General features: G+C 49.2%; 1 protein-coding gene across 1 annotated transcript in view; it reads right to left on the reverse strand.

The window, feature by feature from the left end:
• Nucleotides 1-274: 274 nt before the first annotated feature.
• Nucleotides 275-25,673, reverse strand: part of LOC148149328 (uncharacterized) — a 103,036-nt gene continuing 77,637 nt past the window's right edge. Inside the window, exon 2 of the mRNA XM_087989509.1 lies at nucleotides 275-485. Within this exon, the coding sequence (XP_087845635.1) occupies nucleotides 356-485 (130 nt within the window). The 3' untranslated portion in view covers nucleotides 275-355. The remainder of the gene's footprint in view (nucleotides 486-25,673) is intronic.

The raw sequence follows: 25,673 nt of genomic DNA on the forward strand, positions 1-25,673 counted from the left end.
AAAAGTGAGAACCGCAGATGTTGGAGATCAGAGTCAAAACTCTCAGCTGGTCAGGCAGCATCTGAGGAGCAGGAGAATCGATGTTTTGAGCTCACAGGTTTATTGGAAGTACTGGCTTTTGGATTGCTGCTCCTTCATCAGGAGGAAGTGTGAGATGTGAGCTTTTTAATCAGTGATTCTCAACTGTGTTTTGGCCGTGCCCCAATAGGAGCTTCTCTCAGGTTCCAGGGCTCCCCTTTCAAACAGACGTACAACACAAACAGCAAATGATTTATTATTAAACACCAAGAAAATGAACATTCTGATGTACTGCACAAAATTTTTAAAAAGCCAACGAAATTAACATCTATCTGTCCTAATGCAATCCTTGAGCTTGGTGATTTTCTGCAAGTTTCATGATATCGGGCTCCAATTGAGACAATGACTGTTGGAGGTCACCTCTTGAGAGAGAAAATGCTGGAAAATCTCGGCAAGTCTGGCAGCATCTGTAAGGAGAGAAAAGAGCTGACATTTCGAGTCTAACTGACCCTTTGTCAAAGCTTTAAAAAAAAGGGAGAAATAGGGAGGTATTTATATTAGGAGAAAGTGAGGTCTGCAGATGCTGGAGATCAGAGATGGAAATGTGTTGCTGGAAAAGCGCAGCAGGTCAGGCAGCATCTAGGGAACAGGAGAATCGACGTTTCGGGCATTAGCCCTTCTTCAGGAAATGTATTTATATTAGGCTGAGAGAAGGTGAGTCATGGCTCCAGAAACAAAGGTATCAATAAAGAGATGATAATGACAGTGCATAGAGATTATAGGGAGTTTAGGAGCTGGGAATGACCAAGGCAGAAGCCAGGGCTATGTGACAAAATATGGGGGGGATGGGTGAAGCAGAGACAAAATGGAAAATAGGGGAGAAGAGTAGCAAAGGGGGAAAAGGAGAGGAAAAATGTGATGAGAGTGTGGGGAGCGAGAGAAAGAGACAATCAAGAAATAAGAAGTACAGAACAGTAGAAAAAAAATGAAATAAAATTATGGAGCAGAATGAAAACAGAGGGGTCGAGATGGGATAATCATCTGAAGTTGTTGAATTCAGTGTTGAGGCCGGCGGGCTGTAACGTGCCTAGTCGGAAGATGAGACGCTGTTCCTCCAGTTTGCGTTGAGCCTCACTGGAACATTGCAGCAGGACAAGGACAGACATGTGGGTATGGGAGCAGGATTGGGTGTTAAAGTGGCAAGCCATGGGAAGGTCCGGGACCAGATGGTGTACAGACCGAAGGAGCTCAGCAAAGCGATCACCCAGTCGGCGTTTTGTCGATCGGATATAGAGGAGACCACATTGGGAGTAACAAATGCAATAGACCAAATTGAAAGAGGGACAAGTGAAACGCTGCTTAATCTGAAATGAGTGTTTGGTACCTTGGATGGTGAGCATGGAAGAGGTAAAGGGGCAAATGTTGCACCTTCTGCGATTGCATGGGAGAGGTGTGATGGGGAGGTGTTAGGTGTGATGGGAAGGTGCCGTGTTTGATGGGAGAGGTGTTAGGCGTGATGGGAGAGGTGCCGTGTGTGATGGGAGAGGTGTTTGGTGTGATGGGAGTGGTGTTAGGTGTGATAGGAAGGTGCCGTGTGTGATGGGAGAGGTGTTAGGTGTGATGGAAGAGGTGCCGTGTGTGATGGGAGAGGTGTTTGGTGTGATGGGAGAGGTGCCGTGTGTGATGGGAGAGATGTCTGGTGTGATGGGAGAGGTGTTTGGTGTGATGGGAAGGTGCCGTGTGTGATGGGAGAGGTGCCTTGTGTGATGGGAGAGGTGTTAGGTGTGATGGGAGAGGTGTTTGGTGTGATGGGAGAGGTGTTAGGTGTGATGGGAAGGTGCCGTGTGTGATGGGAGAGGTGTTAGGTGTGATGGGAGAGGTGCCGTGTGTGATGGGAGAGATGTTTGGTGTGATGGGAGAGGTGTTTGGTGTGATGGGAAGGTGCCGTGTGTGATGGGAGAGGTGCCTTGTGTGATGGGAGAGGTGTTAGGTGTGATGGGAGAGGTGTTTGGTGTGATGGGAGAGGTGTTAGGTGTGATGGGAAGGTGCCGTGTGTGATGGGAGAGGTGTTAGGTGTGATGGGAGAGGTGTTGTGTGTGATGGGAGAGGTGTTAGGTGTGATGGGAGAGGTGTTAGGTGTGATGGGAGAGGTGTTAGGTGTGATGGGAGAGGTGTTAGGTGTGATGGGAGAGGTGTTAGGCGTGATGGGAAGGTGCCGTGTATGATGGGAGAGGTGTTAGGTGTGATGGGAGAGGTGTTTGGTGTGATGGGAGAGGTGTTGTGTGTGATGGGAGAGGTGTTAGGTGTGATGGGAGAGGTGCCTTGTGTGATGGGAGAGGTGTTAGGTGTGATGGGAGAGCTGTTAGGTGTGATGGGAGAGGTGTTTGGTGTGATGGGAACGTGCCGTGTGTGAAGGAAGAGGTGCCGTGTGTGATGGGGGAGGTGTTAGGTGTGATGGGAGAGGTGTTAGGTGTGATGGGAAGGTGCTGTGTGTGATGGGAGAGGTGTTGGGTGTGATGGGAGAGGTGTTTGGTGTGATGGGAAAGATGTTACGTGTGAATGGGAGAGGTGTTGGGTGTGATGGAAGAGGTGCCGTGTGTGATGGGAGAGGTGTTAGGTGTGATGGGAGAGGTGTTAGGTGTGATGGGAGAGCTGTTAGGTGTGATGGGAGAGCTGTTAGGTGTGATGGGAGAGGTGTTAGGTGTGATGGGAAGGTGCTGTGTGTGATGGGAGAGGTGTTGGGTGTGATGGGAGAGGTGTTTGGTGTGATGGGAAAGATGTTACGTGTGAATGGGAGAGGTGTTGGGTGTGATGGGAGAGGTGTTGGGTGTGATGGGAGAGGTGTTTGGTGTGATGGGAACGTGCCGTGTGTGAAGGAAGAGGTGCCGTGTGTGATGGGGGAGGTGTTGGGTGTGATGGGAGAGGTGTTGGGTGTGATGGAAGAGGTGCCGTGTGTGATGGGAGAGGTGTTAGGTGTGATGGGAGAGGTGTTAGGTGTGATGGGAAGGTGCTGTGTGTGAAGGAAGAGGTGCCGTGTGTGATGGGGGAGGTGTTGGGTGTGATGGGAGAGGTGTTGGGTGTGATGGGAGAGGTGTTGGGTGTGATGGGAGAGATGTTAGGTGTGATGGGAGCGGTGTTAGATGTGATGGGAGAGGTGTTAGGTGTGATGGGAACGTGCCGTGTGTGATGGAAGAGGTGCCGTGTGTGATGGGGGAGGTGCTAGGCGTGATGGGAGGGGTGTTAGGTGTGATGGGAGAGGTGTTGGGTATGATGCAAGAGGTGCCGTGTGTGATGGGAGAGGTGTTAGGTGTGATGGGAGAGGTGTTAGGTGTGATGGGAAGGTGCTGTGTGTGATGGGAGAGGTGTTGAGTGTGATGGGAGAGGTGTTGGGTGTGATGGGAGAGGTGTTGGGTGTGATGGGAGAGGTGTTAGGTGTGATGGGAGAGGTGTTAGGTGTGATGGGAGAGGTGTTAGGTGTGATGGGAAGGTGCCGTGTGTGATGGGAAGGTGCCGTGTGTGATGGGAGAGGTGTTAGGTGTGATGGGAGAGATGTTACGTGTGATGGGAGAGGTGTTGGGTGTGATGGGAGAGGTGTTAGGTGTGATGGGAGAGGTGTTAGGTGTGATAGGAAGGTGCTGTGTGTGATGGGAGAGATGTTAGGTGTGATGGGGGAGGTGTTAGGTGTGATGGGAGAGGTGTTAGGTGTGAAGGGAGAGGTGTTAGATGTGATGGGAAGGTGCTGTGTGTGATGGGAGAGGTGTTAGGTGTGATAGGAAGGTGCTGTGTGTGATGGGAGAGGTGTTAGGTGTGATGGGGGAGGTGTTAGGTGTGATAGGAAGGTGCTGTGTGTGATGGGAGAGATGTTAGGTGTGATGGGGGAGGTGTTAGGTGTGATGGGAGAGGTATTAGGTCTGATGGGAGAGGTGTTAGGTGTGATGGGAGAGGTGTTAGGAGTGAAGGGAGAGGTGTTAGATGTGATGGGAAGGTGCTGTGTGTGATGGGAGTGGTGTTAGGTGTGATGGGAGAGGTGTTAGGTGTGAAGGGAGTGGTGTTAGGTGTGAAGGGAGAGGTGTTAGGTGTGATGGGAGAGGTGTTAGGTGTGATGGGAAGGTGCCGTGTGTTATTGGAGTGTTGCCGTGTGTGATGGGAGAGGTGTTAGGTGTGATGGGAAGGTGCCGTGTGTTATTGGAGTGTTGCCATGTGTGATGGGAGAGGTGTTAGGTGTGATGGGAAGGTGCTGTGTGTGATGGGAGGGGTGTTAGGTGTGATGGGAGAGGTGTTAGGTGTGATGGGAAGGTGCTGTGTGTGATGGGAGAGATGTTAGGTGTGATGGGGGAGGTGTTAGGTGTGATGGGAGAGGTGTTAGGTGTGATGGGAAGGTGCTGTGTGTGATGGGAGGGGTGTTAGGTGTGATGGGGGAGGTGTTAGGCGTGATGGGAGAGGTGTTAGATGTGATGGGAGAGGTGTTAGGTGTGAAGGGAGAGGTGTTAGGTGTGATGGGAGAGGTGTTATGTGTGATGGGAGAGGTGTTAGGTGTGATGGGGGAGGTGTTAGGCGTGATGGGGGAGGTGTTAGGTGTGATGGGGGAGGTGTTAGGCGTGATGGGAGAGGTGTTGTGTGTGATGGGAGAGGTGTTAGGCGTGATAGGAAGGTGCCGTGTGTGATGGGAGAGGTGTTTGGCGTGATGGGAAGGTGCCGTGTGTGATGGGAGATGTGTTGGGTGTGATGGGAGAGGTGTTAGGTGTGATGGGAGAGGTGTTAGGTGTGAAGGGAGAGGTGTTAGATGTAATGGGAAGGTGCTGTGTGTGATGGGAGAGGTGTTAGGTGTGATGGGGGAGGTGTTAGGTGTGATAGGAAGGTGCTGTGTGTGATGGGAGAGATGTTAGGTGTGATGGGGGAGGTGTTAGGTGTGATGGGAGAGGTATTAGGTCTGATGGGAGAGGTGTTAGGTGTGATGGGAGAGGTGTTAGGTGTGAAGGGAGAGGTGTTAGATGTGATGGGAAGGTGCTGTGTGTGATGGGAGTGGTGTTAGGTGTGATGGGAGAGGTATTAGGTCTGATGGGGGAGGTGTTCGGTGTGATGGGGGAGGTGTTCGGTGTGATGGGGGAGGTGTTAGGTGTGTTGGGAGATGTATGAGGTCTGATGGGGGAGGTGTTCGGTGTGATGGGGGAGGTGTTAGGTGTGATGGGAACGTGCCGTGTGTGATGGGAGAGGTGCCGTGTGTGATGGGACAGGTGCCAGGTGTGATGGGAGAGGTGTTAGGCATGATGGGAACATGCCTTGTGTGATGGGAGAGGTGTTAGGTGTGATGGTAACGTGCCGTGTCTGATGGGAGAGGTGTTAGGCGTGATGGGAGAGGTGTTAGGCGTGATGGGAGAGGTGTTAAGTGTGATGGGAGAGGTGCCATGTGTGATGGGAAGGTGCCGTGTGTGATGGGAGAGGTGTTAGGTGTGATGGGGGAGGTGTTAGGTGTGATGGGGGAGGTGTTAGGTGTGATGGGAGAGGTGTTAGGTGTGATGGGAGAGGTGTTGTGTGTGATGGGAGAGGTGTTAGGCGTGATGGGAGAGGTGTTTTGTGTGATGGGGGAGGTGTTAGGTGTGATGGGAGAGGTGTTAGGCGTGATGGGGGAGGTGTTAGGTGTGATGGGAGAGGTGTTAGTTGTGATGGGGGAGGTGTTAGGTGTGATGGGAGAGGTGTTAGTTGTGATGGGGGAGGTGTTAGGCGTGATGGGGGAGTTGTTAGGCGTGATGGGAGAGGTGTTAGGCGTGATAGGGGAGGTGTTAGGTGTGAAGGGAGAGGTGTTAGGTGTGATGGGAGAGGTGTTAGGTGTGATGGGAAGGTGCTGTGTGTGATCGGAGAGATGTAAGGTGTGATGGGGGAGGTGTTAGGTGTGATGGGAGAGGTGTTAGGTGTGATGGGAGAGGTGCTGTGTGTGATGGGAGGGGTGTTAGGTGTGATGGGAGAGGTGTTAGGTGTGATGGGAAGGTGCTGTGTGTGATGGGAGAGATGTTAGGTGTGATGGGGGAGGTGTTAGGTGTGATGGGAACGTGCCGTGTGTGATGGGAGAGGTGCCGTGTGTGATGGGGGAGGTGTTAGGTGTGATGGGAGAGGTGTTAGGTGTGATGGGAACGTGCCGTGTGTGATGGGAGAGGTGCCGTGTGTGATGGGGGAGGTGTTAGGTGTGATGGGAGTGGTATTAGGTCTGATGGGGGAGGTGTTCGGTGTGATGGGAGAGGTGTTAGGTGTGATGGGAGAGGTGTTAGGTGTGATGGGAAGGTGCCGTGTGTGATGGGAAGGTGCCGTGTGTGATGGGAAGGTGCCGTGTGTGATGGGGGAGGTGTTAGGCGTGATGGGAGAGATGTTACGTGTGATGGGAGAGGTGTTGGGTGTGATGGGAGAGGTGTTAGGTGTGATGGGAGAGGTGTTAGGTGTGATGGGAAGGTGCCGTGTGTGATGGGAGAGGTGTTAGGTGTGATGAGAGAGGGGTTAGGCGTGATGGGAGAGATGTTAGGTGTGAAGGGAGAGGTGTTAGGTGTGATGGGAGAGGGGTTAGGCGTGATGGGAGAGATGTTAGGTGTGATGGGAAAGGTGTTAGGCGTGATGGGAGAGATGTTAGGTGTGATGGGAAGGTGCCGTGTGTGAAGGGAGGGATGTTAGGTGTGATGGGAGAGGTGTTATGTGTGAAGGGAGAGGTGTTAGGTGTGATGGGAACTTGCCAGGTGTGATGGGAACGTGCCGTGTGTGATGGGACAGGTGCCAGGTGTGATGGGAGAGGTGTTAGGCATGATGGGAACGTGCCGTGTCTGATGGGAGAGGTGTTAGGCGTGATGGGAGAGGTCTTAGGCGTGATGGGAGAGGTGTTAAGTGTGATGGGAGAGGTGCCATGTGTGATGGGAAGGTGCCGTGTGTGATGGGAGAGGTGTTAGGTGTGATGGGGGAGGTGTTAGGTGTGATGGGAGAGGTGTTAGCTGTGATGGGAGAGGTGTTGTGTGTGATGGGGGAGGTGTTAGGCGTGATGGGAGAGGTGTTAGGTGTGATGGGAGAGGTGTTAGTTGTGATGGGGGAGGTGTTAGGTGTGATGGGAGAGGTGTTAGTTGTGATGGGGGAGGTGTTAGGCGTGATGGGGGAGTTGTTAGGCGTGATGGGAGAGGTGTTAGGCGTGATGGGGAGGTGTTAGGTGTGAAGGGAGAGGTGTTAGGTGTGATGGGAGAGGTGTTAGGTGTGATGGGAAGGTGCTGTGTGTGATCGGAGAGATGTAAGGTGTGATGGGGGAGGTGTTAGGTGTGATGGGAGAGGTGTTAGGTGTGATGGGAAGGTGCTGTGTGTGATGGGAGGGGTGTTAGGTGTGATGGGAGAGGTGTTAGGTGTGATGGGAAGGTGCTGTGTGTGATGGGAGAGATGTTAGGTGTGATGGGGGAGGTGTTAGGTGTGATGGGAGAGGTGTTAGGTGTGATGGGAAGGTGCTGTGTGTGATGGGAGGGGTGTTAGGTGTGATGGGGGAGGTGTTAGGCGTGATGGGAGAGGTGTTAGATGTGATGGGAGAGGTGTTAGGTGTGAAGGGAGAGGTGTTAGGTGTGATGGGAGAGGTGTTATGTGTGATGGGAGAGGTGTTAGGTGTGATGGGGGAGGTGTTAGGCGTGATGGGGGAGGTGTTAGGTGTGATGGGGGAGGTGTTAGGCGTGATGGGAGAGGTGTTGTGTGTGATGGGAGAGGTGTTAGGCGTGATAGGAAGGTGCCGTGTGTGATGGGAGAGGTGTTTGGCGTGATGGGAAGGTGCCGTGTGTGATGGGAGATGTGTTGGGTGTGATGGGAGAGGTGTTAGGTGTGATGGGAGAGGTGTTAGGTGTGAAGGGAGAGGTGTTAGATGTGATGGGAAGGTGCTGTGTGTGATGGGAGAGGTGTTAGGTGTGATGGGGGAGGTGTTAGGTGTGATAGGAAGGTGCTGTGTGTGATGGGAGAGATGTTAGGTGTGATGGGGGAGGTGTTAGGTGTGATGGGAGAGGTATTAGGTCTGATGGGAGAGGTGTTAGGTGTGATGGGAGAGGTGTTAGGTGTGAAGGGAGAGGTGTTAGATGTGATGGGAAGGTGCTGTGTGTGATGGGAGTGGTGTTAGGTGTGATGGGAGAGGTGTTAGGTGTGAAGGGAGAGGTGTTAGGTGTGAAGGGAGAGGTGTTAGGTGTGAAGGGAGAGGTGTTAGGTGTGATGGGAGAGGTGTTAGGTGTGATGGGAAGGTGCCGTGTGTTATTGGAGTGTTGCCATGTGTGATGGGAGAGGTGTTAGGTGTGATGGGAAGGTGCCGTGTGTTATGGGAGAGTTGCCGTGTGTGATGGGAGAGGTGTTAGGTGTGAAGGGAGAGGTGTTAGGTGTGATGGGAGAGGTGTTTGGTGTGAAGTGAGAGGTGTTAGGCGTGATGGGAACGTGCCGTATGTGATGGGGGAGGTGTTAGGTGTGATGGGAGAGGTATTAGGTCTGATGGGAGAGGTGTTCGGTGTGATGGGGGAGGTGTTAGGTGTGCTGGGGGAGGTGTTAGGTGTGATGGGAGAGGTGTTAGGTGTGATGGGACATGTGCCAGGTGTGATGGCAGAGGTGTTCGGTGTGATTGGAAGGTGCCGTGTGTGATGGGGGAGGTGTTAGGTGTGATGGGAGAGGTATTAGGTCTGATGGGGGAGGTGTTCGGTGTGATGGGGGAGGTGTTCGGTGTGATGGGGGAGGTGTTAGGTGTGTTGGGAGATGTATTAGGTCTGATGGGGGAGGTGTTCGGTGTGATGGGAGAGGTGTTAGGTGTGATGGGAACGTGCCGTGTGTGATGGGAGAGGTGCCGTGTGTGATGGGGGAGGTGTTAGGTGTGATGGGAGAGGTGTTAGGTGTGATGGGAACGTGCCGTGTGTGATGGGAGAGGTGCCGTGTGTGATGGGGGAGGTGTTAGGTGTGATGGGAGTGGTATTAGGTCTGATGGGGGAGGTGTTCGGTGTGATGGGAGAGGTGTTAGGTGTGATGGGGTTGGTTTTAGGTGTGATGGGAGAGGTGTTAGGTGTGATGGGAACGTGCCGTGTGTGATGGGAGAGGTGCCGTGTGTGATGGGGGAGGTGTTAGGTGTGTTGGGAGATGTATTAGGTCTGATGGGGGAGGTGTTCGGTGTGATGGGGGAGGTGTTAGGTGTGATGGGGTTGGTTTTAGGTGTGATGGGAGAGGTGTTAGGTGTGATGGGAACGTGCCGTGTGTGATGGGAGAGGTGCCGTGTGTGATGGGGGAGGTGTTAGGTGTGTTGGGAGATGTATTAGGTCTGATGGGGGAGGTGTTCGGTGTGATGGGAGAGGTGTTAGGTGTGATGGGAACGTGCCGTGTGTGATGGGAGAGGTGCCGTGTGTGATGGGGGAGGTGTTAGGTGTGATGGGAGTGGTATTAGGTCTGATGGGGGAGGTGTTCGGTGTGATGGGAGAGGTGTTAGGTGTGATGGGAACGTGCCGTGTGTGATGGGAGAGGTGCCGTGTGTGATGGGGGAGGTGTTAGGTGTGATGGGAGAGGTGTTAGGTGTGATGAGAACGTGCCGTGTGTGATGGGAGAGGTGCCGTGTGTGATGGGGGAGGTGTTAGGTGTGATGGGAGTGGTATTAGGTGTGGTGGGATGGTGTTGTGTGTGATGGGAGAGGTGCCGTGTGTGATGGGGGAGGTATTAGGTGTGATGGGAGAGGTATTAGGTCTGATGGGGGAGGTGTTCGGTGTGATGAGGGAGGTGATAGGTGTGATGGGGGAGGTGTTAGGTGTGATGGAGGAGTGGGCTAGGTTGTCCTTGAGGGAACGATCTGTGCGGAATGCAGACATGGGGAGGGAAGGGAAGATGTGTTTAGTGGTAGCATCATGTTGGAGTTCGCCAAAATGGCGGAAGATCATGCTTTGCATGTGAAGGCTGGTGGGCTGCAAGGTGAGAACAAGAGGGACCCTATCCTTGTTCTGGGAGGGGAGGGAGGGGGTGAGAGTCGTGGCGCGGGAGATGGTCCGCACGCTGTCGAGAGCCCTGTCAATAACTGTCGGTGGGAAGCCACGGTTGGAGAAGAAGGAGCACACATTAAGAGCACCACTTTGGAAAGTGGCCTCATCGGAACAAATACAGCGGAGATGAAGGAGCTGAGAGAAAGGGATAGAGTCCTTACAGGACGTAGGGTGAGGAGAGCTGTAGTCCAGATAGCTGTGGGAGTCAGTGGGCTTGTAATGGATGTTAGTGGATAGACTATTGCTGGAAATGGAGACCAAAAGGTCAAGGAAAGGAAGGCAAGTGTCGGAGATGGACCAGGTGAAGGTGATGGAGGGATGGAAACTGGAAGCGAAGTTCATGAAATTTTCCAGGTCAGGACGAGAGCATGAAGCTGCACCGAAATAGTCATCGATGTACCGATAAAGCAGTTGTGGGAGGGTACCGGGGTAGGCCTGGAACAAGAAATGTTCCACATACCCCATGAAAAGGCAGGCATAGCGAGGACCCATGTGGGTATCCATTGCTACGCCTTTGATTTGGAGAAAATGGGATGAGTTGAAGGAGAAGTTGTTGAGAGAGAGAACAAGTTCAGCCAGGCGGACGAGAGTGGTGGTGGATGGAGATTGTTCGGGCCTCTTTTCGAGAAAGAAGCAAAAAGCTTTCAAGCTTGGTGTGGGATGGAGGTGTAAAGAGATTGCACATCCATGGTGAATAGAAGGTGGTTAGGGCCTGCGAATTGAAAGCTGTCAATGTGTCACAAGGGCCTCAGAGGAATCCCGAGTGTAGGTGGGGAGGGAGTGAACCAGAGGAGTAAGGATGGAGTCAAGGTAGGAGGAAATAAGTTCAGTGGGGCAGGAGCATGCTGACACAATGGGCCTGCTGGGACAGTCTTCCTTGTGGATTTTGGGGAGTAGGTAGAAGCTGGCTGTCCAGGGTTGGGAGACTGAGGTTGGAAGCTGTGGGGGGGAGGCATCTGGAGGAAATGAGGTCAGTCACGGTGTTGGAGACAATGGCTTGATGCTCAGTGGTTTGGTCATGCTCCAGGGGGAGGTAGGAGGAGGAATCTGAGAGTTGGTGCTCAGCCTCTGTAAGGTCGAGGTCAGTACGCCAGATGAAAACAGCACCCCCTTTGTCAGCAGGTTTGATGACAAGGTTGGGGTTGGACCCAAGGGAGCGAAGGGCAGAATGTTCGGATGGAGAGAGGTTGGAATGGGTAAGAGAGGCAGAGAAATTAAGGCGGCCAATGTCCAGTCGACAATTGTCAATGAAAAGATCGAGGGCAGGTAATTTCCTGGCGGGGGTGTCCAATTAGAGGTGGAATGTTGGAGGGAGGTGAAAGGATCTGTCGAGCGGGGGGAGGACTCTTGACCAAAGAAGTGAGCACGAAGATGAAGGTGACGGAAGAGCTCAGCATCATGTCGAGCCTGGAATTCATTGAGGTGGGGACGCAAGGGTACAAAGCTGAGAACAGCATGCTCAGCCTCAGAGAGGGGAAAGTCAGAGGGTATGGTGAACACATGGCAAGGGCTGGGGTTGGAAGAGATGGGGGTTCAAGGGATTGGGACTGTTGGATGGTGCAGGGTGGGCAGTGGTGTGGATGAGAACTTGAAGCTTGCATTCCTTAACATCTGCAAGAAACAGGAAAAATTTGGAGTTAAGGCGTTGAATAATCTTTCGAATAATCTCTTTTGGTTTCAGATTCCAGCATCCGCAGTAATTTGCTTTTATCCTAAGGTCATCTCTTGTTGCGTTATCAATTCTATTTCTGGATTTTATCGAGGAAACTACCTTGCAGAATCTGTACTCAACCAATTATGTTGAGGGAAATGCAATTTTTAAAAAACATACTTGGGCATTTCCCCTCAGTGTTGTACGTTTATTTGGCAGATCACTCTTGATCCCAAAATCTTTTTGAAACTGACTGAACTGATGACGTGCAGTTACATAAGTGAAGATCGATCAATCTTTCTGGAATTTCTGGGATACCTGGGTTTAGGCTAGAGTAGTTTTTATTTATCATTTCTACCATATACAACTGATACAGTAAAAACAAGTCAGCGTTCCTCCAGGACCAAGAGTGCTACATGGACAACACAAATTACACAATTGTACACAGCATAGAAAAGTACAGCACAGAACAGGCCCTTTGGCCCACGATGTTGTGTTGAGGTTTAATCCTAATGTAAAATATAATAATTTAACCGACACACCCCTCAACTCACTGCCATCCATGTGCCTGTCCAGCAGGCGCTTAAATGACCCCAATGACTCTGCTTCCATCACCACAGCTGGCAACGCATTCCATGCACTCTCAACTCTCTGCGTAAAGAACCTACCTCTGATGTCTCCTTTGTACCTTCCTCCTAATATCTACAAACTATGATCCCTGGTACCAGTCAATCCTGCCCTGAGGAAAAATTCTCTGGCTATTGACTCTTATCTATTCCTCTCATTATCTTGTACATCTCGATCAGGTCTCCTCTCTTCCTCCTTCTGTCCAGAGAGAAAAGTCTGAGCTTAGACAACCTTTCTTCATAAGGCAAGCCCTCCAGTCCAAGCAGCATCCTGGTAAACCTTCTTTGCACCTTCTCCAAAGCCTCTGTATCTTTCCTATAGTAGGGCGACCAGAACTGGACACCATATTCCAAGTGTGGTCTCACCAGGGACTTGTAGAGCTGCAGCAAAACCTCGCGGCTCTTAAACTCGATCCCTCTGTTAATGAAAGCCAAACACCATATGCTTTCTTAACAACCCTATCCACTTGGGTGGCAACTTTGAGGGATGTATGTACTTGCACACCCAGATCCCTCTGTTCCTTCACACTGCCAAGAATCCTGTCTTTAATCCTATATTCAGCATTCGAGTTCAATCTTCCAAAATGCATCACTTCGCATTTATCCAGGTTGAACTCCATCTGCCATTTCTCAGCCCAGCTCTGCATCCTGTCTATGTCACGCTGCAGCCTGCAGTAGCCCTCTATACTATCGACGACACCTCCAACCTTTGTTTCATCTGCAAATTTTACTAACCCACCCCTCAACCTTCTCATCCAAGTCATTTATAAAAACTACAAAGAGCAGAGGCCCAAGTACAGAGCTCTGAGGGACCCCACTCAACACGGACCTCCAGACAGAATACTTTCCATCTACAACCACTCTCTGCCTTCTGTCAGCCAACCAATTCTGAATCCAGATAGCCAAATCTCCTTGTATCCCATACTTCCTGACTTTATGAATGAGCCTACCGTGGGGAGCCCTATCAAATGCCTTGCTGAGATCCATATACACCACATCCACTGCTCGACCTTCGTCAACCTGTTTTGGCACCTCATAAAACTCAATAAGATTAGTGAGGCATGACCTGCCCCTCACACAGCCACGCTGACTGCCTTTAATCACACTATGCTTTGCCAAATAGTCATAAATCCTATCCCTCAGAAATCTTTCCAAAACTTTGCTGACCACAGATGTAAGACTGACTGGTCTGTAATTGCCAGAATTGATAAAGTTTGCCTCCTTCCAATCCTCCGGAACGGCTCCCGTGGAGAGTGAGGAGGCAAATATCCTCACCAGCAGCTTAGCAACCTCCTTTCTCACTTCCCGGAGCAGCCTAGGATAAATCTGGTCTGGCCCTGGGGACTTATCAATCTTAATGTTTTCCAAAATTGCCAGCACATCAACTTCGTCAATCTTGATCTGGTCAAGCCTGTTTCCCAGCTCCTCAAAGTTCTCATTCACAACAAGGTCCCTTTCCTTAGTGAAAACCAAAGCAAAAAACTAATTTAGGGCTTCCCCTATCTGCTCAGACCCCACGCACAAGTTCCGTACGATACCCCTGATCAGCCCTACCTTCTCCCTGATCATTCTCTTATTCCTCACATATGAGTAAAATGCCTTTGGGTTCTCCCTAATCCTTCTTGCCAAGCCTTTTTTGTGCCCCCTCCTGGCTCTCCTCAGTCCATTTGAGCTCCTTTCTCGTAAGCCTGTAATCCTCTAGATCCTTGCTTCCTCCACCTTACGTAAGCTGCCTTCTTCCTTTTGATGAGAAGCTCCTCTGTTCTTGTCATCCAAGGTTCCTTAATCTTACCCCTTCTTACCTGTCTCAGAGGAACAAATTCATTCATCATAGAACATTACAACGCAGTACAGGCCCTTTGGCCCTCTGTTGCGCTCACTTGTCGTACCAATCTGAAGCCCATCTAACCTACACTATTCCATGTACGTCCATATGCTTGTCCAATGACGACTTAAATGTACTTAAAGTTGGCGAATCTACTACCGTTGCAGGCAAAGCATTCCATACCCTTACTACTCTCTGAGTAAAGAAACTACCTCTGACATCTGTCCTATATCTATCACCCGTCAATTTAAAGCTATGCCCCCTCGTGCTCGCCGTCACCATACTTGGAAAAAGGCTCTCCCTGTACACCCTATCTAACCCTCTGATTATCTGATATGTCTCTATTAAGTCACCTCTCAACCTTCTTCTCTCCAACGAAAACAGCCTCAAGTCCCTCAGCCTTTCCTCGTAAGACCTTCCCTCCATACCAGGCAACATCCTAGTAAATCTCCTCTGCACCCTTTCCAAAGCTTCCACATCCTGCTTATAATGCGGTGACCAGAACTGTACACAATAGACAATAGACAATAAGTGCAGGAGTAGGCCATTCAGCCCTTCGAGCCTGCACCGCCATTCAATATAATCATGGCTGATCATTCCTAATCAGTATCCTGTTCCTGCCTTATCTCCATAACCCTTGATTCCACTATCTTTGAGAGCTCTATCCAACTCTTTCTTAAATGAATCCAGAGAGTGGGCCTCCACTGTCCTCTGGGGCAGAGCATTCCACACAGCCACCACTCTCTGGGTGAAGAAGTTTCTCCTCATTTCTGTCCTAAATGGTCTACCCTGTATTTTTAAGCTGTGTCCTCTGGTTCGGCACTCACCCATCAGCGGAAACATGTTTCCTTACTGCCAGAGTGTCCAATCCTTTAATAATCTTATACGTCTCAATCAGATCCCCTCTCAGTCTTCGAAACTCAAGGGTATACAAGCCCAGTCGCTTCAGTCTTTCAGTGTAAGGTAATCCTGTCATTCCAGGAATTGACCTCGTGAACCTACGCTGCACTCCCTCAATAGCCAGAATGTCTTTTCTCAAATTTGGAGACCAGAACTGCACACGGTACTCCAGGTGTCGTCTCACCAGGGCCCTGTACAGCTGCAGAAGCATCTCTTTGCTTCTATACTCAATCCCTCTTGTTATGAAGGCCAGCATGCTATTAGCCTTCTTCACTACCTGCATGCTTGCCTTCATTGACTGGTGTACAAGAACACCCAGATCTCTCTGTACTGCCCCTTTACATAAATTGATTCCATTGAGGTAGTAGTCTGCCTTCCTGTTCTTGCCACCAAAGTGGATAACCATACATTTATCCACATTAAACTGCATCTGCCATGCATCTGCCCACTCACTTAACTTGTCCAGGTCACCCTGTAATCTCCTAACATCCTCATCACATTTCACCCTGCCACCCAGCTCCAAGTGCGAGCGCACTAGCGTTTTGTACAGCTGTACAGCTGGTTCCTGAACTCGATCCCTCTGTTAATAAAAGCTAAAACACTGCATGCCTTCTTAACAACCCTGTCAACCAGGGTGGTAACTTTCATGGATCTGTGTACCTGGACATCGAGATCTCTCTGCTCATCTACACTACCAAGAATCTTACCATTAGCCCTGTACTTTGCATTCCGGTTACTCCGACCAAAGTGAATCACCTCACACTTGTCCGCATTAAACTCCATTTGCCACCTCTCAGCCCAGCTCTGCAGCTTATCTATGTCTCTCTGTAACCTACAACATCCTTCGTCCCTATCCACAACTCCACCGACCTTAGTGTCGTCTGCAAATTTACTAACCCACCCTTCTACGCCTTCATCCAGGTCATTTATAAAAATGGCGAACAGCAGTGGACCCAACACTACCTTTGTGGTACACCACTAGTAACTGGACTCCATACAGGGAAATTTGGCGTTCTGGATTCAGAATTGCTGGCTGACAGAAGGCAGAGAGTGGTTGTAGATGGAAAGTATTCTGCCTGGAGGTCAGTGTTGAGTGGGGTCCTGCAAGGCTCTGTTCTTGGGCCTCTGCTCTTAGTAGTTTTTATAAATTACCTGGATGAGGAGGTTGAGGGGTGGGTTAGTAAATTTTCAGATGACACAAAGGTTGTAGGTGTTATCAATAGTATAGAGGGCTACTGCAGGCTGCAGCGCGACATAGACAGGATGCAGAGCTGGGCTGAAAAATGGCAGATGGAGTTCAACCTGGATAAATGCGAAGTGATGCATTTTGGAAGGTCAAATTCGAATGCTGAATATAGGATTAAAAACAGAATTCTTGGAAGAGTGGAGGAACAGAGGGATCTGGATGTGCAAGTACATCGATCCCTCAAAGTTCCCACCCAAATGGATAGGGTTGTTAGGAAAGCATATGGTGTTTTGGCTTTCATTAACGGGGGATCGAGTTTAAGAGCCGCGAGGTTTTGCTGCAGCTCTACAAGTCCCTGGTGGATACAGAGGTTTTGGAGAGGCTGCAAAGAAGTTGGTTTACCAGGATGCTGCCTGGACTGGAGGGTTTGCCTTGTGAAGAAAGGTTGAATAAGCTCGGAGTTTTCTCTCTAGAGAGAAGGAGGAAGAAGAGAGGAGACCTGACTGAGATATACAAGGTAATGAGAGGAATAGATAGAGTCAATAGCCAGAGACTTCTCCCCAGGGCAGGATTGACTGGTACAAGAAGTCATAGTTTGAAGATATTAGGAGGAAGGTATAAAGGAGACGTCAGAGGGAGGTTCTTTACACAGAATTATGAATGCATTGCCCGCCCTGGTGGTGGAAGCAGTGTCATGGGGACATTTTTTTTGTATTATTGGGGACCTTTATTAGCAACTTTTTTTAACTTTACAAACGTATAAAATCACAAATTACAATACAACTACTAACTACTAACCTACTCTATAATACAAAGCAAACCCTAACACTACAAAGCAACACCAAAATAAGAAAGAAAAGCAAAGAAAAAACACAGAATACAGAACAGCTATGCTCGGCGCAAGGCTCCCAAACAAAGGAACGGGAGCATTGTATATATACCCGTATTAACTCAGGAGACCCCCTCCAGAGCCCAGGGTTTGACAAATCTAATCATTTAAAGTTTGTGCGAAGATTTGTAGCTCGGGTGCTCGTTGTTGTGGTTCTGTTCGCCGAGCTGGGAATATGTGTTGCAGACATTTCGTCCCCTGTCTAGGTGACATCCTCAGTGCTTGGGAACCTCCTGTGAACCACTACAAATACCGGAGGAAAGATCACAGAAGCGCTTTACAGGAGGCTCCCGAGCACTGAGGGTGTCACCTAGACAGGGGACGAAACATCCGCAACACAAATTCCCAGCTCGGCGACAGAACCACAACAAATCTAACCATCCTGGTTAAACAAACGCCCTAGTTAAAATAACTGATAAATCTAATTCCAAATAACTCAAGTAGGGCTGCCATGTCTTATAAAAATGGTCTGTTGTATGGCGCACCATGTTTGTAAACAAGTCCAAGGGAATGTGCTCCGTAATTAATTTCTGCCATCCCAGCAAGCCCGGCGGTTCTCAGACACCCAGTTCATCAGAATATTCTTCCGTGCACAGTATGCAAGAATATTAAATAGTTTCTTCCCATGCCCGTCTAAAGATGGTAAATTTGGTAGACCTAAGAGGAGAAATATCGGGTCTACTTTGACTTTAGTCCTCAATACCCTCCCTATCTCTCCCGCCACAGCGTTCCAGTAAACACGGAGCCTGTGGCATGTCCAGAAGCAATGGGTAAGAGTACCTACACTTATTTTACATCTGGGGGACACTGAAGATGCCCCTTTTCTAAACTTCACCAGACAGTCTGGTGCCAGATGAACCCTGTACAGAACTTGTAACTGCGTAGAGCATGTCCTGTTACAGATGGAGATCTTTCGAGCATTCTCCCATATGTTCTCCCATTTTCAGAAGAGATCTCCACTCCCTGACCTCACATAATCGGTTAATATCCTGCCAGGCCCTGCCTCCCAGCAGGCGATAGAAGGCAATAACCGAAAGGGTGCTTGTGGAACGTAGCAACAACCTCTCTGTATCAGGCTTATAGGGCTTAGTGAGAAGTGTAGTCTTCTTCTGGATGAAATCCCTAACCTGAAAAAAAGGAAAGGTCTCTGCTGGGCAACCCGTATTTGCGGCTCAGTTGCTGAAAAGACATCATAACCTCTCCCTCAAACAATTCTCCCAAACTAGAAACTCCTCTCGCTGCCCATAGTTTGAACCCCGAGTCCATCATCCCTGGTCAGAACCCTAACATGCCAACTATAGGTGTAAGTGGCGAAGTCTTGGATAAACAACCCTCACTCTGACGCATCGCCCTCCATGCCTTGACTGTACTAATGACAATGGGGTTCCGGCAGTGGTCCATAACTGTCCTCATCTTATCCATGAACAACAGGTTAAAAAGAGGGCACTTTGCTTGGGAGGCCTCAATATCCAGCCATATTGAGTTTGGATCGTTACCTACCCAATCACAGACAAAGGACAGCAGGGAACTCAATTGATACCTTCTGATGTCTGGGAAATCAACTCCTCCCCCTCCTTGAGGCAACTGCAATTTAGTAAGTTTGATGAGGGGCCGCCCACGATGCCAGACAAAGGAACCAAACCACCCCATAAGCTTCTGCAGCGTTGACCCGGGAAACATTATAGGGAGCATACGCATGGGATAAAGCAAACGAGGAAGAACATTCATTTTAATGAGAGACATTCGGCCCAGCCATGAAATTGGAAGAGCCTCCCATCTCTGGATATCTCACCTAATATTGTCGAGCAAGTGAGCAAAGTTAGTCCGAAATAACCGATCAAACTTGGGAGTAATAAAAATGCCTAGGTATCAGAACCCTGCCTGTGACTACTTAAAAGGGAACTTCGGGCCACTTTCAACTTCTGGCACATCCTTAAGGTTCCCCCAAAGGCATAGCCTCCGATTTTGTAAAGTTAATCTTACATCCTGAAATAGCCCCAAATGAATTGATACATTGTATCAAATGGGGTACGGAGGTGATCGGGTTTGATAAAAACAGAAGGACATCATCCGCGTACAGTGTAATCTTGTGTGTCCTCGATCCCACTTCCGGAGTGGTTATGTGGACGTTCTGACAAATGGCCTCTGCCAGCAGCTCTATCACCAACGTAAACAACAACGGTGAGAGGGGGCAGCCTTGCCGACTACCCCTACCAATCCTAAAATTCCCAGACTTCACCCCGTTGATGATGACCGCGACCAGAGGGTGGCAATATAAAACCTCCATCCACCTATCAAAGACTCCACCCAACCCAAACTGTTCTAAGACATAAAAAAAGATATGGCCATTCCACCCGGTCAAATGCTTTCTCTGCATCTAAGGAAATCACCAACCCCTGAATCGATCGTTGCTGACAAACTTTGACCACATTCAGCAACCTTCTCATATTATTAGAGGACCTATGGCCCCTTATAAAGCATGTCTAGTCCTCTTTAACAATATGGGGCAACACCCTTTCCAATCTCAGCACCAGGATCTTGGACAGAATCTTGAAATCTGAATTTAATAGAGAGATGGGCCTGTATGAGGGACAATCCTCAGGAACCTTCCCCTTCTTATGAATTAAGGAAATGTTAGCTTCTCTCAAAGATGGTGGTAGGCGTTCATGCATATAGGAGTGATTGTACATCTCCAACATCGGCCCTGACAGAATCCCTATAAACTCCTTATAAAACTCACCCAGAAGACCATCAGGGCCAGGCGCTTTCCCACTCTGAAGTTGCCTAGCTGCTTCCTATATTTCCTGAACTGTCAAGGGGGCATTAAGGAGAGAGGCCTGTTCCAAGGTTACCCCTGGGAGGTCCAGGTTCTTAAAAAAGGTCTCCATTTTAGCCCTCCTGTCTTCACAACCTTCAGACCAATAAAATTCAGAGTAAAAGCTCCGAAAAGCCTCATTAATCTTTTAGCCGCGTAGGTAAGGACCCCGACGTTGTCTCTGATTGCAGTAATGAATTGGGGAGCACGCTTTTTCCTAGTCAGGTACGCTAAATACTTCCCTGGTCTATCCCCATATTCGAACAGCCTCTGTCTACCAAAAGCAAGTTCTTTCTTTGCGTTTTGTGTCAGTATTGAATTCAAGGCAGCCTGAAGGGCTGTGATCCGCTGTAGTCACTGAAGGCCGCGCAAAATGTGCTGCCTCCCCGGCTTTCAACCGCATCTCAAGTTGACGCTGCTGTTCCTCCTTCTGTCGTTTCTGGCTAGCCGAATAGGAAATAGCTAACCCCCTAGCAAAGGCCTTAGCAGATTCCCATAGCAGGACAGACTACTAGCCGTGCCTGAGTTTTTATAGTCAAGAATTCCTGAAACTCCTTCAAAAAGTATTCCACAAATTTGGAATCCTTAAGGAGAAAAGGGTCCAAACACCTGTGCCACAAACCTTGCCCCTCACTCTTGGCCTTAACCTCCAAATATACTGCCGCGTGGTCAGAGATAGCTATATTCCCGATTTTACAACCCATAATTGAATCCAGAAGGGCCGAGGGAGCCAGAAAGAGGTCAATCCTCATGTGATGTTTATATGGGTTTGAAAAAAAGGTGAAATCCCTGCCGGTAGGGTGAAGACATCTCCAAATATCCACCAACCCCAACTCTTCGCATAAGTCAACCACCTGCTTGGCCGACGATGAAATAGTTGGGGGGCCCACAAGGCGTCCTGTCCACTGTCGGATCCAAAAGACCATTAAAATCCCCCCTATAATAATGTGCCATGTTCCAAAAGCACTCAACTTAGAGAAAGCACTAATCAAAAATTTGAGGGGATGTGCCGGAGGACAGTAGACGTTTAAAATGCCATTTTCCTCCCCATGTGTCAGGGCTTTAAGTATCACAAACCGTCCCTGCTAATCTTTCACCTGCTCTAATAATGTAAACGGAAGATTTTTCTGGATAAGTACCGCCACTCCCCTACTTTTAGTCGTAAAGGATGAAAAGAATACCTGGTCATAACCCCCCTGTTGTAATTTCAGGTATTCCCCATCATCAAGATGGGTTTCCTGCAACAAAGCGATATCAACCCTTTCCCTCTTAAGGCTAGAAAGCACTTTTTTCCTTTAAATAGGTGAATGACTTCCCTTAATGATCCAGGTGCACCATTTAATAAGACACTTAGCCATATCCCCTTTCAGAGACCCTTGAACCCCTCTGAGGGAAAACCCTGCTTACAAAGTGCCAAGCATAAGTAAATAAAGACTCATAGAATCGAAAAACTATATACACAAAAACTGCTCTAACATAACTATAAACAACTATTACTACCAAAAAACTGCAAAGAAAACCAACTATAAAACCTTGAATGGAAGACTCTTCCCCCTGTCCATAGGGGGCACTCACCCTACCCATCCCCTTCTTCACAGCTCCTTCAAACCCGGACTGTGCCCCAGCCTTAGGCCAGAAAAAAAAACAAGGAGATGATCCTTAAATCAACAGAAGAAAAGACCAAGTCAGGATGAGCACTCCATCCATCCCTGGCTTCATGTCACCCCGACTTGTGACTAAAAGAGAAGTAGAACAAATGAAAAAAAAGGGGAGGGACAACAAAGAACATCCATAACATTTCCCATCAGAAAATCCAGTTATTCAAAAAAAGGAACAACTTATTCCAAAGTCTTTTCCCCCCTTTCCAAAAAGGAAATTATTAGGGAGAAAGAAAGGAATTAAAAAAAAGCAAGGGAAAACATGGGGAAAGATAGAAAAGAGAACAAACATTAACGATATTCTTCAGGCGAATCCGTCTATTTTAAAGTGCCCACAAAGGTTTTAGCCGACTCAAATGTATAAACTGAGTCCTTGTGGCTGAAACAAAGCACTGCGGGGTACCTCATGGAGTACTGGATGCCCAGGTTCCTCAGCCCCTTTTTAACTTCATCGAAGGACTTCCTCTTTCGAATTACAGCTGCAGAGAAATCCTGGAAAAACATGATTTTTGACCCCTTGTACAGCAGCGCCTGCGGATCTTTTCCCAGGGATCTGGAAACGTCTATGACTTTTTGTTTGTCCTTGTATGAGTGGAAGTGCACTAGGACCGAGGGGGGGGGCGCTGCACTGGGCCTGACCTATGCACTGTAACCCGATACGCTCTTTCAATCTGCAGCCTGCTGGACTCGATGTGAAGGCCCAAAAACTTCAGCAGCCAGTTTTCATAGAAACTGACGGGCTGCTCACTTTCCTCACCTTCAGGGAGCCCGACAATTCGGAGATTTATCCTCCGACCTCAATTTTCGAGGACTTCGATATGGTTTCGCAAGGCCCGCACCTCTCGCTCCAGCACCTGGATCTGACTGGATGAGGACTCCATCGCAGCTCCCAGGCCTTAGTTCGACCCTCCACCTCCTCCAACCTCTCCCCGAGGCCCTGGATCTCCTGCTCGTGCTTCTGCAGCATGGACACGATAGGTTGGACCTGGGCACGAATCTCCCCACAGATCTCCTCAATCGCAGCCCCAACTTTCAAGGTAAGTCTCTCCATCGCCGCAGCCAATTCCTGCTAGTCACAAGCCTCCAGTTCAAAAAACAACACTCTGTCTTCTACCTTCAAGCCAATTTTGTATCCAATTGGCTAACTCTCCCTGGATCCCAAGGAGATGCAAGTCCAGGGTCACCTCCATCACCAAATTCAAGCCACCCGATGCCTGGCGGAAGAATGCCTCATCTTCCACCTTGGGACCCTCCAACCACACGGCATCAGCGTTGTTTCACCAGCTTCCTCACCTCCCCTTCCCCCACCTCATCCCAAATCCAACCCTCCAACTTGGCACCGCCCTCTTGAACTGTCCTACCTGTCTATCTTCCTTCCCACCTATCCACTCCAGCCTCCGCTCTGACCTATCACCATGACCCCTCACCAGCATCTACCTATTGCCTTCCCAGCTATTTTCCCCACAGCTCCAACCCCAGCCCCACCCCCACCCTTCTAAATATCTCTTAGCTCCCTTCCCTCCCCCACATTCCTGAAGGCCTTATGCCTGAAACGTCAATTCTCCTGCTCCTCAAATGCTGCCCAACCTGCTATTCTTTTCCAGCGCCACACTTTTCAATTCTGACCTCCAGTATCTGCAGTTATCTCTTTCTCCCCATAAGATTTAATCTTACTCAACAACTCACCTTGTTAAAGGCCTGGCTACAGTCTATGCAGACAATGTCTACTGCACTGCCTTCATTACCTTCCTGGTCAACCTTACAAAAAAACTCACCAGACATGGATTTCCCACACACAAAGTCATGTTGATTATCCCTGGGGAGACTGGACGCCTCCTAGCAGAGCACTTTAGGGAACATCTCCGAGACACCCGCACCAATCAACCACACCGCCCCGTGGCCCAACATTTCAACTCCCCCTCCCACTCTGCCGAGAACATGGAGGTCCTGGGCCTCCTTCACCGCCGCCCCCTCACCACCAGACGCTTGGAGGAAGAACGCCTGATCTTCCGCCTTGGAACACTTCAACCCCAGGGCATCAATGTGGACTTCAACAGTTTCCTCATTTCCCCTTCCTCCACCTCACCCTAGTTCCAAACTTCCAGCTCAGCACTGTCCCCATGACTTGTCCGGACTTGTCCTACTTGCCTATCTCCTTTTCCACCTATCCACTCCACCCGCTCCTCGCTGACCTATCACCTTCATCCCCTCCCCCACTCACCCATTGTACTCTATGCTACTTTCTCCCCACCCCCACCCTCCTCTAGCTTATCTCTCCACGCTTCAGGCTCACTGCCTTTATTCCTGATGAAGGGCTTTTGCCTGAAACATCGATTTCGTTGTTCCTTGGATGCTGCCTGAACTACTGTGCTCTTCCAGCACTAATCTCAAATGAATCCTTGTCTCTTCAAATGCCTGTAGATCCAGTCTCTCAGAATCCCCTCTAACAACATACTCAAGTACTCTCGGCTTACCGGTCTGTAGTACCCAGGTATTTCCCTGCAGCCTTTCTGAATTAATGACACAACATTAGCCACCCTCTAACCTTTAGACACTTTATCCGTGCTGTCGATGATACAAATATCTCCACAGTTTCGTAGCTTTTCACTAAATCAGGGGATACATTTCATCAGGTCCTGGGGATTTATCTACCTTGATGCATTTTAAGTCTTCCATTAGCTCCTCTTCTGTAATGTGAGTTGGAGGGGCCAATGTTGACATAGAACATAGAACATAGAAGAATACAGCGCAGTACAGGCCCTTCGGCCCTCGATGTTGTGCCGATCCATGCCCACCTAACCTACACTAGCCCACTATCCTCCATATGCCTATCCAATGCCCGCTTAAATGCCCATAAAGAGGGAGAGTCCACCACTGCTACTGGCAGGGCATTCCATGAACCCACGACTCGCTGAGTAAAGAACCTACCCCTAACATCTGTCTTATACCTACCACCCCTTAATTTAAAGCTATGCCCCCTCGTAATAGCTGACTCCATACGCGGAAAAAGGTTCTCATGGTCAACCCTATCTAAACCCCTAATCATCTTGTACACCTCTATCAAGTCACCCCTAAACCTTCTTTTCTCCAATGAAAACAGCCCCAAGTGCCTCAGCCTTTCCTCATACGATCTTCCTTCCATACCAGGCAACATCCTGGTAAACCTCCTCTGCACCCGTTCCAGTGCCTCCACATCCTTCCTATAGTATGGCGACCAAAACTGCACACAATACTCCAGATGCGGCCGCACCAGAGTCTTATACAACTGCAACATGGCCTCAGGACTCCGGAACTCAATTCCTCTACCAATAAAAGCCAGTACACCATATGCCTTCTTCACCGCACTATTTACCTGGGTGGCAACTTTCAGAGATCTGTGTACATGGACACCAAGATCCCTCTGCTCATCCACACTACCAAGTATCCGACCATTAGCCCAGTACCCAGTCTTTGACCTGGGGTGGTCAAAGTTAAAATCACACAACACCAGGTTATAGTCCAACTGGTTTATCTGGAGGCACTAGCTTTCAGAGAGCTGTTGGTTGTGCCACGTGATAAAGGAGCAGCGCTTCCAAATAAACCTGTTGGACTATAACCGAGTGTTGTGAGATTTTTAATTCTGTAATGGGGACACTCTTCAAGACATCATGATTTATTTCCCCAAGTTTCCAAGCATCCAGGCCTCTCTTGATGGTAAATACTGAAAAGAAATATTCATTTAGGATCTCACTCACCTCTTGTGGTTCTGCACGTATATGACCTTGTTGATCTTTAAGAGGCCCTATTCTCAGTTATTCTTTAGACACTCATGTACTTTTTAACTCCCATTGGATTCTCCTTTATCTTATCTGCCAAAGATAACTTCTTCCCTTTTAATATAGAAACAAAGAAACATAGAAAATCAGTGATGGAATAGGCCATTCGGCCCTTCGAACCTGCACCACCATTCAATATGATCGTGGCTGGACATGCAATCTCAGTATCCCATCCCCAATTTCTCTCTGTACCCCTGATCCCTTTAGCTGCAAGGGTCACATCCAGTTCCATCTTGAATATATCTAATGAACTGGACCCGACAGCTTCCTGCGGGAGAGAATTCCACAAGTTCGCAACTTT

The sequence above is a fragment of the Chiloscyllium plagiosum genome, unplaced genomic scaffold (genome assembly GCF_037043375.1).
Source record: "Chiloscyllium plagiosum isolate Xiang-an unplaced genomic scaffold, Cpla_swu_hap1 HiC_scaffold_8, whole genome shotgun sequence".
Classification (NCBI taxonomy): Eukaryota; Metazoa; Chordata; class Chondrichthyes; order Orectolobiformes; family Hemiscylliidae; genus Chiloscyllium; species Chiloscyllium plagiosum.